The 15,767-nt window shown below is 47.2% G+C and overlaps 1 protein-coding gene across 13 annotated transcripts in view; it reads right to left on the bottom strand.

The window, feature by feature from the left end:
* The window catches only part of LOC118387150 (gephyrin-like), a 266,961-nt gene that overhangs the window by 2,599 nt on the left and 248,595 nt on the right, over positions 1–15,767 (bottom strand). For 8 of the 13 annotated variants that reach the window (XM_052524120.1, XM_052524127.1, XM_052524121.1 and 5 more), the window contains 6 exons: positions 10,047–10,166; positions 7,374–7,432; positions 7,031–7,184; positions 6,551–6,672; positions 5,663–5,765; positions 1,118–1,191 (listed from right to left, as the gene is read on the bottom strand). In XM_052524120.1, coding sequence (XP_052380080.1) covers positions 1,118–1,191; positions 5,663–5,765; positions 6,551–6,672; positions 7,031–7,184; positions 7,374–7,432; positions 10,047–10,166 — 632 coding nt within the window. The remainder of the gene's footprint in view (positions 1–1,117; positions 1,192–5,662; positions 5,766–6,550; positions 6,673–7,030; positions 7,185–7,373; positions 7,433–10,046; positions 10,167–15,767) is intronic. The other 5 variants (XM_052524123.1, XM_052524124.1, XM_052524125.1 and 2 more) reach the window with 1 other exon arrangement.

The following is a 15,767-nucleotide window of genomic DNA, read 5'->3' as shown; positions in this document are numbered from 1 at the left end:
CCAGCCATCCCTCCCTTCCACCGGTCCACCTGTCCAGCCATCCCTCCCTTCCACCGGTCCACCTGTCCAGCCATCCCTCCCTTCCACCGGTCCACCTGTCCAGCCATCCCTCCCTTCCACCGGTCCACCTGTCCAGCCATCCCTCCTTCCACCGGTCCACCTGTCCAGCCATCCCTCCCTTCCACCGGTCCACCTGTCCAGCCATCCTCCCTTCCACCGGTCCACCTGTCCAGCCATCCCTCCCTTCCACCGGTCCACCTGTCCAGCCATCCCTCCCTTCCACCGGTCCACCTGTCCAGCCATCCCTCCCTTCCACCGGTCCACCTGTCCAGCCATCCCTCCCTTCCACCGGTTCACCTGTCCAGCCATCCCTCCCTTCCACCGGTCCACCTGTCCAGCCATCCCTCCCTTCCACCGGTCCACCTGTCCAGCCATCCCTCCCTTCCACCGGTCCACCTGTCCAGCCATCCCTCCCTTCCACCGGTCCACCTGTCCAGCCATCCCTCCCTTCCACCGGTCCACCTGTCCAGTCATCCCTCCCTTCCACCGGTCCACCTGTCCAGCCATCCCTCCCTTCCACCGGTCCACCTGTCCAGTCATCCCTCCCTTCCACCGGTCCACCTGTCCAGCCATCCCTCCCTTCCACCGGTCCACCTGTCCAGCCATCCCTCCCTTCCACCGGTCCACCTGTCCAGTCATCCCTCCCTTCCACCGGTCCACCTGTCCAGCCATCCCTCCCTTCCACCGGTCCACCTGTCCAGCCATCCCTCCCTTCCACCGGTCCAGCCATCCCTCCCTTCCACCGGTCCACCTCCCTTGTCCAGCCATCCCTCCCTTCCACCGGTCCACCTGTCCAGCCATCCCTCCCTTCCACCGGTCCACCTGTCCAGCCATCCCTCCCTTCCACCGGTCCACCTGTCCAGCCATCCCTCCCTTCCACCGGTCCACCTGTCCAGCCATCCCTCCCTTCCACCGGTCCACCTGTCCAGCCATCCCTCCCTTCCACCGGTCCACCTGTCCAGCCATCCCTCCCTTCCACCGGTCCACCTGTCCAGCCATCCCTCCCTTCCACCAGTCCACCTGTCCAGTCATCCCTCCCTTCCTTCCTCCATCTCACCCTGGTTTCATGAAGACTCGTCCAAAGTGGATCTGGGCATGCAGATCAATATCCAGCACCTGTTTCAGATAGTCCTGAAAAAGAGGATCACACCGTTTGGAGTCTTCTAAGATACATATAAACATTAGACCAAAACAGTCCTCGTGTAAGTGTACCTAAAACCCACATTAGACCAAAACAGTCCTAGTGTAAGTCTACCTAAAACCCACATTAGACCAAAACAGTCCTAGTGTAAGTCTACCTAAAACCCACATTAGACCAAAACAGTCCTAGTGTAAGTGTACCTAAAACCCACATTAGACCAAAACTGTCCTAGTGTAAGTGTACCTAAAACCCACATTAGACCAAAACAGTCCTAGTGTAAGTCTACCTAAAACCCACATTAGACCAAAACTGTCCTAGTGTAAGTCTACCTAAAACCCACATTAGACCAAAACAGTCCTAGTGTAAGTCTACCTAAAACCCACATTAGACCAAAACAGTCCTAGTGTAAGTCTACCTAAAACCCACATTAGACCAAAACAGTCCTAGTGTAAGTCTACCTAAAACCCACATTAGACCAAAACAGTCCTAGTGTAAGTGTACCTAAAACCCACATTAGACCAAAACAGTCCTAGTGTAAGTGTACCTAAAACCCACATTAGACCAAAACAGTCCTAGTGTAAGTCTACCTAAAACCCACATTAGACCAAAACAGTCCTAGTGTAAGTCTACCTAAAACCCACATTAGACCAAAACTGTCCTAGTGTAAGTCTACCTAAAACCCACATTAGACCAAAACAGTCCTAGTGTAAGTCTACCTAAAACCCACATAAGATGTGTGCATCACTGGGGTGTATTCAGGCACCAAGGCAACAACAAAAACAGACTGAAATAGTAAGAAATGTATATCGCATTTACATTTTTTTAGCTGCAAAATGTTTTCCGTTTTGGGCCCTTATAAATACAACCCTGTGCTGTGTGAGTCCACATAGTATGAACTCCACAATGTCATGTATCTACAGTACCAGTCAAAAGTTTGGACACACCTACTCATTCAAGGGTTTTTATTTTTTTTACTATTTTCTACATTGAAGACATCAAAACTGTGAAATAACACATATTGAATCATGTAGTAACAAAAAAGTGTTAAATAAATCCAAATATACACTGCTCAAAAAAATAAAGGGAACACTAAAATAACACATCCTAGATCTGAATGAATGAAATATTCTATTAAATACTTTTTTCTTTACATAGTTGAATGTGCTGACAACAAAAATCACACAAAAATTATCAATGGAAATCAAATGTATCAACCCATGGAGGTCTGGATTTGGAGTCACACTCAAAATGAAAGTGGAAAACCACACTACAGGCTGATCCAACTTTGATGTAATGTCCTTAAAACATGTCAAAATGAGACTCAGTAGTGTGTGTGGCCTCCACATGCCTGTATGACCTCCCTACAATGCCTGGGCATGCTCCTGATGAGGTGGCGGATGGTCTCCTGAGGGATCTCCTCCCAGACCTGGACTAAAGCACTAAAGGATGGAGCGAGACATGATGTCCCAGATGTGCTCAATTGGACTCAGATCTGGGGAACGGGCGGGCCAGTCCATAGCCTTCCTCTTGCAGGAACTGCTGACACACTCCAGCCACATGAGGTCTAGCATAGTCTTGCATTAGGAGGAACCCAGGGCCAACCTCACCAGCATATGGTCTCACAAGGGGTCTGAGGATCTCATCTCGGTACCTAATGGCAGTCAGGCTACCTCTGGCGAGCACGTGCGGCTCCCCAAACAAATGCCACCCCACACCATTACCGACCCACCTCCAAACCGGTCATGCTGGAGGATGTTGCAGGCAGCAGAACGTTCTCCACGGCGTCTCCAGACTCTGTCACGTCTGTCACATGTGCTCAGCGTGAACCTGCTTTCATCTGTGAAGAGCACAGGGCACCAGTGGCGAATTTGCCAATCTTGGTGTTCTCTGGCAAATACCAAACGGGCTGTAAGCACAACCCCCACCTGTGGACGTCAGGCCCTCATACCACCCTCATGGAGTCTGTTTCTGACTCATGGAGTCTGTTTGAGCAGACACATGCACATTTGTGGCCTGCTGGAGGTCATTTTGCAGGGCTCTGGCAGTGCTCCTCCTGCTCCTCCTTGCACAAAGGCGGAGGTAGCGGTCCTGCTGCTGGGTTGTTGCCCTCCTACGGCCTCCTCCACATCTCCTGATGTACTGGCCTGTCTCCTGGTAGCGCCTCCATGCTCTCGACACTACGCTGACAGACGCAGCAAACCTTCTTGCCACAGCTCGCAGTGATGTGTCATCCTGGATGAGCTGCACTACCTGAGCCACTTGTGTGGGTTGTAGACTCCGTCTCATGCTACCATTAGAGTGAAAGCACCGCCAGCATTCAAAAGTGACCAAAACATCAGCCAGGAAGCATAGGAACTGAGAAGTGGTCTGCGGTCCCCACCTGCAGAACCACTCCTTTATTGGGGGTGTCTAGCTAATTGCCTATAATTTCCACCTGTTGTCTATTCCATTTGCACAACAGCATGTGAAATTTATTGTCAATCAGTGTTGCTTCCTAAGTGGACTGTGACGTAGAAGTCCGTCACTGGCCGCGGGCAGCATTTGGTTCTTTAACGCACACACATATTCATCACTCCTCCCTGTGCCATTATAAGATAAGTTAACAATGTGGGTCGACACACAAATTAACTTCTGTCTTGGTGCATGCATTTCACACTTGTCAGTGTTCATATTTGAGAGATACAATAATTATTATACTTATCGATGTTGTGGATGAGCGCATTGTTTGTTTGTTCTGTTCCTCTCTCTCCATCTCTGTAGCTTCCGGGTATGCTGGAAAAGGACCCGAGCTAAGGGAATTGGGTTGGCTTTATAGTGCCTGTCCCAAATGGCTCATTAATGCATATGGGCATATTGAAAGATATTGTCAGTAGTGATGTAATGTTGTAAATGTTATGTTGTGATATTGTTTAAAACCGTGTTGCAATGTATATCCTTTAGTATGTTTAGTTCATGGAAAATGTAGGTTTGTATTGTTAATTGATTAATTAACCAGGGTTAATTGTTCTGAGGGGAGGGGCTAGCCCTACAAAAGGAGCCTCTCTTTCAGTCATGGTGGAGGTGATTTTGGATTGAGCTGTGGATGGGGCAGCATTGTTTTTAAGCTGTCCCATAAGGTAGACGTTGATGGCAGTACTGTTGTTTTTTGTTCCGGAATTCACTTGTAAATAAACACCTTTGCACAGAAGAACTTTTGCGGTTCCGCCATCTTTTTATTTTGATAGAGGTTAGGTTATCCAGTTTAGCCTTCTGGCCTACTCTACGTGACATGGACAGTTTGATTTCACAGAAGTGTGATTGACTTGGAGTTACATTATGTTGGTTAAGTGTTCCATTTATTTTTTTGAGCAGTGTATTTTAGATTCTTCAAATTATCCACCATTTGCCATTTGACAGCTTTGCACACTCTTGGCATTCTCTCAACCAGCTTCATGAGGAATGCTTTTCCAACAGTCTTGAAGGAATTCCCCACATATGCTGAGCACTTGTTGGCTGCTTTTCTGCACTCTGCAGTCCAACTCATCCCAAAACATCTCAATTGGGTTGAGGTCGGGTGATTGTGGAGGTCAGGTCATCTGATGCAGCATTCCATCAGTCTCCTCTCTCGTTCTTGATCAAATAGCCTAGAGGTGTGTTTTGGGTCTTTGTCCTGTTGAAAAACAAATGATAATCCCACTAAGCTCAAAACAGATAGGATGGTGTATCACTGCAGAATGCTGTGTTTGCCATGCTGGTTAAGTGTGTCTTGAATTCTAAATAAATCACAGACAGTATCACCAGCAAAGCACCCCCCCCCCACCATCACACCTCCTCCTCCATGCTTCACGGAGGGAATCCCACATGAGGAGATCATCCGTTCACCTACTCTGCGTCTCACAAGGACACTGCTGTTGGAACCAAAAATCGTACATTTGGACTCATCAGACCAAAGGACAGATTTCCACCTTTCAAACCGATTGTCTCAAATGCATTAAGAAGGAAATAAATTCCACAAATAAACTTTTAACAAGGCACACATGTTAATTGAAATGCATTCCAGGTGACTACCTCATGTAGCTGGTTGAGAGAATGCCAAGAGTGTGCAAAGCTGTGGCTACTTAGAAGAATCCTATTTGCAATTCTTCATGATACATGGTTCCATATGTGTTACTTCATAGTTTTGATGTCTTCACTATTATTCTACAATGTAGAAAATAGTAAAAATAAAGAAAAACCCTTGAATGAGTAACTGTGTCCAAACTTTTGACTGGTACTGTATGTAAAAAATGTTAAATGTACTGTATATGTCACAAAATATCAAACACCACAATTCCCAATCCAAATAAATAAATGATCCTGTTCTTTGTGTGATTGTAATTAATCCCACATTTCCCCCACATAGTATTAACACCACAACTCCCCACCCCAACCACAAGGTGTCAGAATAGTGCAATGTCATAACCAATGACCATTCATACTCACTATTTGCTCACATACCTTCTCTCCCATCGACACCCCTCCAGAGGTGATTATGACGTCAGCGCGGCTGATGCCCTCGTTTAGGGCATTCAGCAGGTCATCTGGGCTGTGGGGCCGATAGACAGAGAACAGTTACCATCACACACCACATATAGGGTTACAGGGTGATGGGTGAAAGGAGGAGGAGGAGGAGGAAGAAGAAGGAGGGTGAGGAAGATCAGGAGGAAGATGAAGAGGAGGTCATCTGGGCTGTGGGGCCGATAGACAGAGAACAGTTACCATCACACACCACATATAGGGTTACAGAGGGATGGGTGAAAGGAGGAGGAGGAGGAGGAGGAGGAAGAAGAAGGAGGGTGAGGAAGATCAGGAGGAAGATGAAGAGGAGGTCATCTGGGCTGTGGGGCCGATAGACAGAGAACAGTTACCATCACACACCACATATAGGGTTACAGAGGGATGGGTGAAAGGAGGAGGAGGAGGAGGAAGAAGAGGAGGTCACAGACAGAGAACAGATAGGGTTACAGAGGGATGGGTGAAAGGAGGAGGAGGAGGAGGAGGAAGAAGAAGGAGGGTGAGGAAGATCAGGAGGAAGATGAAGAGGAGGTCATCTGAGCTGTGGGGCCAATAGACAGTGAACAGTTACTAGTTACCATCACACAGCATAGAGGAGGCGAGAGGAAGAGGAGAGAGGAGGAGGCAAAGTAGGTGCAGGAAGAGGAATATAAAACAAAAGGAGAGTAGAAAGAGAGGAATAGAAGGAGTCTCAGGAATAGGAAGAGGAAGATGGTAGAGACAAGAAGAAAGATAATGAGAGGATGAAGAGATCAAGGGAGGAGGAAGAGGAAGACAAACAGAAAGAGGAGCAGGAAGAAGAGTGTGAAGTCCTACTTGTCTCCCACGATGCCCAGGTTGATGGTGGGGTATCCGTGCTCCTGGATGGTGGCGAGCAGCGTGGAACGGTTACTGTCTCTGATCTTTCCTGGGTGGAGGTCGTCCTCAGGGTTTAACAGCTAGAGACAGCAGGGGAAGTGTTCATTAGGTATTAAACGGAAGAAAACAGCCTGAAAACAGGGAGAGACAACCAGGATTTGTCCAATAAGAAAAGCTCATTTTCGTTTTCTGTTGCTAAATGTTTCAAAGGCCCAGTGTTTTTTAAATGTAATATCTGGATAACAATTAAGTCATTTACTGTAGTAGTTTGCTAGAATTTTTTACAGAAAACTTTCTCAAGCAAGAATTTAGATAGTTCTATCTGGGACTGGCCTGAGTGGAGCCAGGATCAATCCACCAGAGTCGAGGGGCTTAATGGGATATGAAACTTCAAAACTAGTTGTTATTAGCTGAGAGGTTTGGAACTCTCTGTCTCACTTCGTTGCCTGTGGACATGACAGCCACCACGGGGAACTTCTGCACCTCTACCTCGGTGACTCCTACGGTGGCCAGCAGGCCAATCTCAGAGGGGCCCATGTGGGTTCCCTTAGACAGGACACATTCCCCACGCTTGATGTCATGACCTATGGGCCTGGAGGGAGACAAGGACGTTTAATAGGAAGGTTAAAGAGTGGGTATGTATGTATACAGAGGAACATCAAAACACACTTTTACACACACACAAACACATGGTAGCACACACACACACACACACACACACACACACACACACACACACACACACACACACACACACACACACACACACACACACACACACCGGATGTCTTGTCCGGGACGGGCCTGTACGAGGATCCGCACCTCCAGCTCCTCTGTGCCCTGAGAAGGAGAAACCAACAAACCTGTAAGGAGCTATTACACAAAACACCTACCCTACTGTCGTCGCCTTCCCTACTGTCGTCGCCTTCCCTACTGTCGTCGCCTTCCCTACTGTCGTCGCCTTCCCTACTGTCGTCGCCTTCCCTACTGTCGTCGCCTTCCCTACTGTCGTCGCCTTGCCTACTGTCGTCGCCTTGCCTACTGTCGTCGCCTTGCCTACTGTCGTCGCCTTGCCTACTGTCGTCGCCTTCCCTACTGTCGTCGCCTTGCCTACTGTCGTCGCCTTGCCTACTGTCGTCCCCTTGCCTACTGTCGTCGCCTTGCCTACTGTCGTCGCCTTGCCTACTGTCGTCGCCTTGCCTACTGTCGTCGCCTTGCCTACTGTCGTCGCCTTGCCTACTGTCGTCCCCTTCCCTACTGTCGTCGCCTTCCCTACTGTCGTCGCCTTGCCTACTGTCGTCGCCTTGCCTACTGTCGTCGCCTTGCCTACTGTCGTCGCCTTGCCTACTGTCGTCGCCTTGCCTACTGTCGTCGCCTTGCCTACTGTCGTCGCCTTGCCTACTGTCGTCGCCTTGCCTACTGTCGTCGCCTTGCCTACTGTCGTCGCCTTGCCTACTGTCGTCGCCTTGCCTACTGTCGTCGCCTTGCCTACTGTCGTCCCCTTGCCTACTGTCGTCCCCTTGCCTACTGTCGTCGCCTTGCCTACTGTCGTCCCCTTGCCTACTGTCGTCCCCTTGCCTACTGTCGTCCCCTTGCCTACTGTCGTCCCCTTGCCTACTGTCGTCGCCTTGCCTACTGTGTCCCCTTGCCTACTGTCGTCCCTGCCTACTGTCGCCCTCACTACTGTCGTCGCCCTCACTACTGTCGTCGCCTTGCCTACTGTCGTCGCCTTGCCTACTGTCGTCGCCTTGCCTACTGTCGTCGCCTTGCCTACTGTCGTCGCCTTGCCTACTGTCGTCGCCTTGCCTACTGTCGTCGCCTTGCCTACTGTCGTCGCCTTGCCTACTGTCGTCGCCTTGCCTACTGTCGTCCCCTTGCCTACTGTCGTCGCCTTCACTACTGTCGTCGCCTTCACTACTGTCGTCGCCTTCCCTACTGTCGTCGCTTTCCCTACTGTCGTCCCCTTGCCTATTGTCGTCGCCTTCACTACTGTCGTCGCCTTCCCTACTGTCGTCGCCTTGCCTACTGTCGTCGCCTTGCCTACTGTCGTCGCCTTGCCTACTGTCGTCGCCTTGCCTACTGTCGTCGCCTTCACTACTGTCGTCGCCTTCCCTACTGTCGCCTACTGTCGTTTGCCGCCTTCACTACTGTCGTCGCCTTGCCTACTGTCGTCGCCTTCACTACTGTCGTCGCCTTCACTACTGTCGTCGCCTTCACTACTGTCGCCGCCTTCACTACTGTCGTCGCCTTCACTACTGTCGTCGCCTTCACTACTGTCGTCGCCTTCACTACTGTGTCGCCTTGCCTACTGTCGTCGCCTTCACTACTGTCGTCGCCTTGCCTACTGTCGTCGCCTTGCCTACTGTCGTCGCCTTCCCTACTGTCGTCGCCTTCACTACTGTCGTCGCCTTGCCTACTGTCGTCCACTTCCCTTCACTACTGTCATTCTCGCCTTGCCTACTGTCGTCCACTTCCCTTCACTACTGTCGTCGCCTTCCCTACTGTCGTCCACTTCCCTTCACTACTGTCGTCGCCTTCACTACTGTCGTCGCCTTCACTACTGTCCTCGCCTTCACTAGAGAAACTGGTGTCAAATATCGCCTTCACTACTGTCGTCGCCTTCACTACTGTCGTCGCCTTCACTACTGTCGTCGCCTTCACTACTGTCGTCGCCTTCACTACTGTCGTCGCCTTGCCTACTGTCGTCGCCTTGCCTACTGTCGTCGCCTTGCCTACTGTCGTCGCCTTCCCTACTGTCGTCCCCTTGCCTACTGTCGTCCACTTCCCTTCACTACTGTCGTCGCCTTCCCTACTGTCGTCCCCTTGCCTACTGTCGTCGCCTTCCTTACTGTCGTAGCCTTCCCTACTGTCGCCCCCTTCCCTACTGTCGTTGCCTTCCCTACTGTCGTTGCCTTCACTACTGTCGTCACCTTGCCTACTGTCGTAGCCTTCACTAATGTCGTCGCCTTCACTACTGTCGTCGCCTTGCCTACTGTCGTCGCCTTGCCTACTGTCGTCGCCTTGCCTACTGTCGTCGCCTTGCCTACTGTCGCCGCCTTGCCTACTGTCGTCACCTTGCCTACTGTCGTCACCTTGCCTACCGTCGTCACCTTCACTACCGTCGTCACCTTGCCTACTGTCGTCACCTTCCCTACAGTCGTCACCTTCCCTACAGTCGTCACCTTCACTACCTTCGTCACCTTCACTACCGTCGTCACCTTCACTACCGTCGTCACCTTCACTACCGTCGTCACCTTCACTACTGTCGTCACCTTGCCTACTGTCGTCACCGTCACTACTACCGCCATTCTGGCTCAGACAAAGCTTGCTTCCTTACTTGACTTACTTATATATCCCTCCTGAATATACCTTTTATTATTACACCATCCCTCTATAGACCCTCTTCAGTCCCTCTCCACAGGGCTAAGGGTCAGGGGTCAAAGGGGAGACTTACGTCCTCAGACTCGCGGAGCAGCTCTGTATCCTCCACCTGCACCACAGCGTCTGCCCCACAGGGGATAGGAGCCCCCGTCGTCACCCTCATCACCTGGCCCGGCATCACTGTGTGGGTGGGCTGCAGGGACACACAGAGAGAGAAACTGGTGTCAAATATACTCACATGCAGATTTACAGACACAAACCCACACACAAACTGCAAATATATCCCAAATATATCCCATTTAATATCAAAAATCTGTTTGATTACATTAAAACAGTGATGTAATCAAAGGCTAATGTTTCCAGGTTTTATTGGGGCTTTGACAGTCTACTACAAATCAGTCTGACAGGACATTGGCAGTATTTCAGACTGAAGGAAGACTGATTTGAAGTGACTGAAATGCATCAGAAATGTATTGGGAAGTTCAGAAGATCATCAGGCAAACATTTTGTTACTTCACTACATTCTTAAAGAAAATGATGTACTTTTACTCCATACATTTTCCCTGACACCCAAAAGTCCTCATTACATTTGTAATGCTCTGCAAGACAGGAAAATGGTCCAATTCATGCACTTATCAAGAGAACATTCCTGGTCATCCCAACCAAACAACCACAGCAAGGCAAACACGTGTCATGTGTCAGTGTGTGATACTGTGTCAGTGTGTGATAATGTGTCAGTGTGTGATAATGTGTCAGTGTGTGATACTGTGTCAGTGTGTGATAATGTGTCAGTGTGTGATAATGTGTCAGTGTGTGATACTGTGTCATGTGTCAGTGTGTGATACTGTGTCATGTGTCAGTGTGTGATAATGTGTCAGTGTGTGATAATGTGTCAGTGTGTGATACTGTGTCATGTGTCAGTGTGTGATAATGTGTCAGTGTGTGATAATGTGTCAGTGTGTGATAATGTGTCAGTGTGTGACACTGTGTCTGTGTCAGTGTGTGATAATGTATCATGTGTCAGTGTGTGATAATGTGTCAGTGTGTGATACTGTGTCAGTGTGTGATAATGTGTCAGTGTGTGATAATGTGTCAGTGTGTGATAATGTGTCAGTGTGTGATACTGTGTCAGTGTGTGATAATGTGTCAGTGTGTGATAATGTGTCAGTGTGTGATACTGTGTCATGTGTCAGTGTGTGATAATGTGTCAGTGTGTGATACTGTGTCATGTGGGTCCTTCTGTGGCTCAGTTGGTAGAGCATGGTCAGTGTGTGATAATGTGTCAGTGTGTAGTGGGTTGATCTGGGACCACCCATGTGTGAGAATGTATGCACACATGACTGTAAGTCGCTTTGTGATAAAAGCGTCAGCTAAATGTGCATATATATATTATTATTATATTATGTGTCAGTGTGTGATAATGTGTCAGTGTGTGATAATGTGTCAGTGTGTGACACTGTGTGTGTCAGTGTGTGATAATGTATCATGTGTCAGTGTGTGATAATGTGTCAGTGTGTGATAATGTGTCAGTGTGTGACACTGTGTCTGTGTCAGTGTGTGATAATGTGTCTGTGTGTCAGTGTGTGATACTATATCAGTGTGTCAGTGTGTGATAATGTGTCAGTGTGTGATAATGTGTCAGTGTGTGATAATGTGTCAGTGTGTGATACTGTGCCATGTGTCAGTGTGTGATAATGTGTCAGTGTGTGATAATGTGTCAGTGTGTCAATGGTTCTGTGTGATACTGTGCCATGTGTCAGTGTGTGATAATGTGTCAGTGTGTGATAATGTGTCAGTGTGTGATAATGTGTCAGTGTGTGATAATGTGTCAGTGTGTGATAATGTGTCAGTGTGTCAATGGTTCTGTGTGATACTGTGCCATGTGTCAGTGTGATCAGTGTGTGATAATGTGTCAGTGTATGTGATAATGTGTCAGTGTGTGATAATGTGTGTGTCAGTGTGTGATATGTGTCAGTGTGTCATGTGTCAGTGTGTGATAATGTGTCAGTGTGTGATAATGTGTCAGTGTGTGATAATGTGTCAGTGTGTGATAATGTGTCAGTGTGTGATAATGTGTCATGTGTCAGTGTGTGATAATGTGTCAGTGTGTGATACTGTGTGTGTGATAATGTGTCAGTGTGTGATAATGTGTCAGTGTGTGATACTGTGTCAGTGTGTGATACTGTGTCAGTGTGTGATAATGTGTCAGTGTGTGATACTGTGTCAGTGTGTGATACTGTGTCAGTGTGTGATAATGTGTCAGTGTGTGATAATGTGTCAGTGTGTCAGTGTGTGATAATGTGTCAGTGTGTGATAATGTGTCAGTGTGTGATAATGTGTCAGTGTGTGATACTGTGTCAGTGTGTGATAATGTGTCAGTGTGTGATAATGTGTCAGTGTGTGATAATGTGTCAGTGTGTCAGTGTGTGATACTGTGTCAGTGTGTGATACTGTGTCAGTGTGTGATAATGTGTCAGTGTGTGATAATGTGTCAGTGTGTGATAATGTGTCAGTGTGTCAGTGTGTGATACTGTGTCAGTGTGTGATAATGTGTCAGTGTGTGATAATGTGTCAGTGTGTGACACTGTGTCTGTGTCAGTGTGTGATACTATATCAGTGTGTCAGTGTGTGATAATGCGTCAGTGTGTGATAATGTGTCAGTGTGTGATACTGTGCCATGTGTCAGTGTGTGATAATGTGTCAGTGTGTGATAATGTGTCAGTGTGTCAATGGTTCTGTGTGATACTGTGCCATGTGTCAGTGTGTGATAATGTGTCAGTGTGTGATAATGTGTCAGTGTGTGATAATGTGTCATGTGTCAGTGTGTGATAATGTGTCAGTGTGTGATAATGTGTCAGTGTGTGATAATGTGTCAGTGTATCATGTGTCAGTGTGTGATAATGTGTCAGTGTGTGATAATGTGTCAGTGTGTGATAATGTGTCAGTGTGTGATAATGTGTCAGTGTGTGATACTGTGTCAGTGTGTCAGTGTGTCAGTGTGTGATATGTGTGTGTCAGTGTGTGATAATGTGTCAGTGTGTGATAATGTGTCAGTGTGTGATAATGTGTCAGTGTGTGATACTGTGTCAGTGTGTGATACTGTGTCAGTGTGTGAATGTGTCAGTGTGTGATAATGTGTCAGTGTGTGATGTCTGTGTCAGTGTGTGATAATGTGTCAGTGTGTGATATGTGTCAGTGTGTCAGTGTGTGATAATGTGTCAGTGTGTGATAATGTGTCAGTGTGTGATACTGTGTCAGTGTGTGATAATGTGTCAGTGTGTGATAATGTGTCAGTGTGTGATAATGTGTCAGTGTGCCAGTGTGTGATACTGTGTCAGTGTGTGATACTGTGCCATGTGTCAGTGTGTGATACTATATCAGTGTGTCAGTGTGTGATAATGTGTCAGTGTGTGATACTGTGATACTGTGTCAGTGTGTCAGTGTGTGATACTGTGTCATGTGTGATACTGTGTCTGTGTCAGTGTGTGATAATGTGTCAGTGTGTGATAATGTGTCAGTGTGTGATACTGTGTCAGTGTGTGATACTGTGTCATGTGTCAGTGTGTGATAATGTGTCAGTGTGTGATACTGTGTCTGTGTCAGTGTGTGATAATGTGTCAGTGTGTGATAATGTGTCATGTGTCAGTGTGTGATAATGTGTCAGTGTGTGATAATGTGTCAGTGTGTGATACTGTGCCATGTGTCAGTGTGTGATAATGTGTCAGTGTGTGATAATGTGTCAGTGTGTGATAATGTGTCAGTGTGTGATAATGTGTCAGTGTGTGATAATGTGTCATGTGTCAGTGTGTGATAATGTGTCAGTGTGTGATAATGTGTCAGTGTGTGATAATGTGTCAGTGTGTGATAATGTGTCAGTGTGTCAGTGTGTGATAATGTGTCAGTGTGTGATAATGTGTCATGTGTCAGTGTGTGATAATGTGTCATGTGTCAGTGTGTGATAATGTGTCACGTGTCAGTGTGTGATAATGTGTCATGTGTCAGTGTGTGATAATGTGTCACGTGTCAGTGTGTGATAATGTGTCAGTGTGTGATAATGTGTCAGTGTGTTATACTGTGTCAGTGTGTGATACTGTGTCATGTGTCAGTGTGTGATACTGTGTCAGTGTGTGATAATGTGTCAGTGTGTGATAATGTGTCAGTGTGTGATAATGTGTCAGTGTGTGATAATGTGTCAGTGTGTGATAATGTGTCAGTGTGTGATACTGTGTCAGTGTGTGATACTGTGTCAGTGTGTGATAATGTGTCAGTGTGTGATACTGTGTCAGTGTGTGATACTATATCAGTGTGTCAGTGTGTGATAATGTGTCAGTGTGTGATAATGTGTCAGTGTGTGATAATGTGTCAGTGTGTGATAATGTGTCAGTGTGTGATACTGTGTCAGTGTGTGATAATGTGTCAGTGTGTGATAATGTGTCAGTGTCAGTGTGTGATAATGTGTCAGTGTGTGATACTGTGATAATGTGTCAGTGTGTCAGTGTGTGATACTGTGTCATGTGTCAGTGTGTGATAATGTGTCAGTGTGTGATACTGTGTCAGTGTGTGATACTGTGTCAGTGTGTCAGTGTGTGATACTGTGTCAGTGTGTGATGTGTCAGTGTGTGATACTGTGTCATGTGTCAGTGTGTGATAATGTGTCAGTGTGTGATAATGTGTCAGTGTGTGATAATGTGTCAGTGTGTGATACTATATCAGTGTGTAATACTATATCAGTGTGTCAGTGTGTGATACTATATTAGTGTGTCAGTGTGTGATAATGTGTCAGTGTGTGATAATGTGTCAGTGTGTGATAATGTGTCAGTGTGTGATACTGTGTCAGTGTGTCAGTGTGTGATATGTGTCAGTGTGTCATGTGTCAGTGTGTGTGATACTGTGTCAGTGTGTGATACTGTGTCAGTGTGTGATGTGTGATCAGTGTGTCAGTGTGTCAGTGTGTGATACTGTGTCATGTGTGTCAGTGTGTGATACTATATTAGGTGTCAGTGTGTGATACTATATTAGTGTGTCAGTGTGTGATACTATATTAGTGTGTCAGTGTGTGATACTGTGTCATGTGTGTGATAATGTGTCATGTGTGTGATAATGTGTCAGTGTGTGATAATGTGTCAGTGTGTGTGTCAGTGTGTGATAACTGTGTCAGTGTGTGATACTGTGTCAGTGTGTGATACTGTGTCAGTGTGTGATAATGTGTCAGTGTGTGATAATGTGTCAGTGTGTGATAATGTGTCAGTGTGTGATACTGTGTCAGTGTCAGTGTGTGATACTGTGTCAGTGTGTGATACTGTGCCATGTGTCAGTGTGTGATACTGTGTCATGTGTCAGTGTGTGATAATGTGTCAGTGTGTGATAATGTGTCAGTGTGTGATACTGTGTCAGTGTGTGATACTGTGTCAGTGTGTCAGTGTGTGATAGTGTGCTATGTGTCCGTGTGTGATACTGTGTCCTGTGTCAGTGTGTGATAATGTGTCAGTGTGTGATAATGTGTCAGTGTGTGATAATGTGTCAGTGTGTGATACTGTGTCAGTGTGTGATACTATCAGTGTGTCAGTGTGTGTGTGATAATGTGTCAGTGTGTGATAATGTGTCAGTGTGTGTCATGTGTCAGTGTGTGATACTGTGTCAGTGTGTCAGTGTGTGATATGTGTCAGTGTGTGATACTGTGTCAGTGTGTGATACTGTGTCAGTGTGTGATACTGTGTCAGTGTGTGTGTGTCAGTGTGTCAGTGTGTGATACTGTGTCATGTGTGTCAGTGTGTGATACTATATTAGTGTGTCA

The sequence above is a fragment of the Oncorhynchus keta genome, chromosome 8 (assembly GCF_023373465.1).
Source record: "Oncorhynchus keta strain PuntledgeMale-10-30-2019 chromosome 8, Oket_V2, whole genome shotgun sequence".
Lineage (NCBI taxonomy): Eukaryota > Metazoa > Chordata > Actinopteri > Salmoniformes > Salmonidae > Oncorhynchus > Oncorhynchus keta.
The sequence above is the reverse complement of the archived record's forward strand: the minus strand, read 5'-3'. Positions and strand labels throughout refer to the sequence as shown.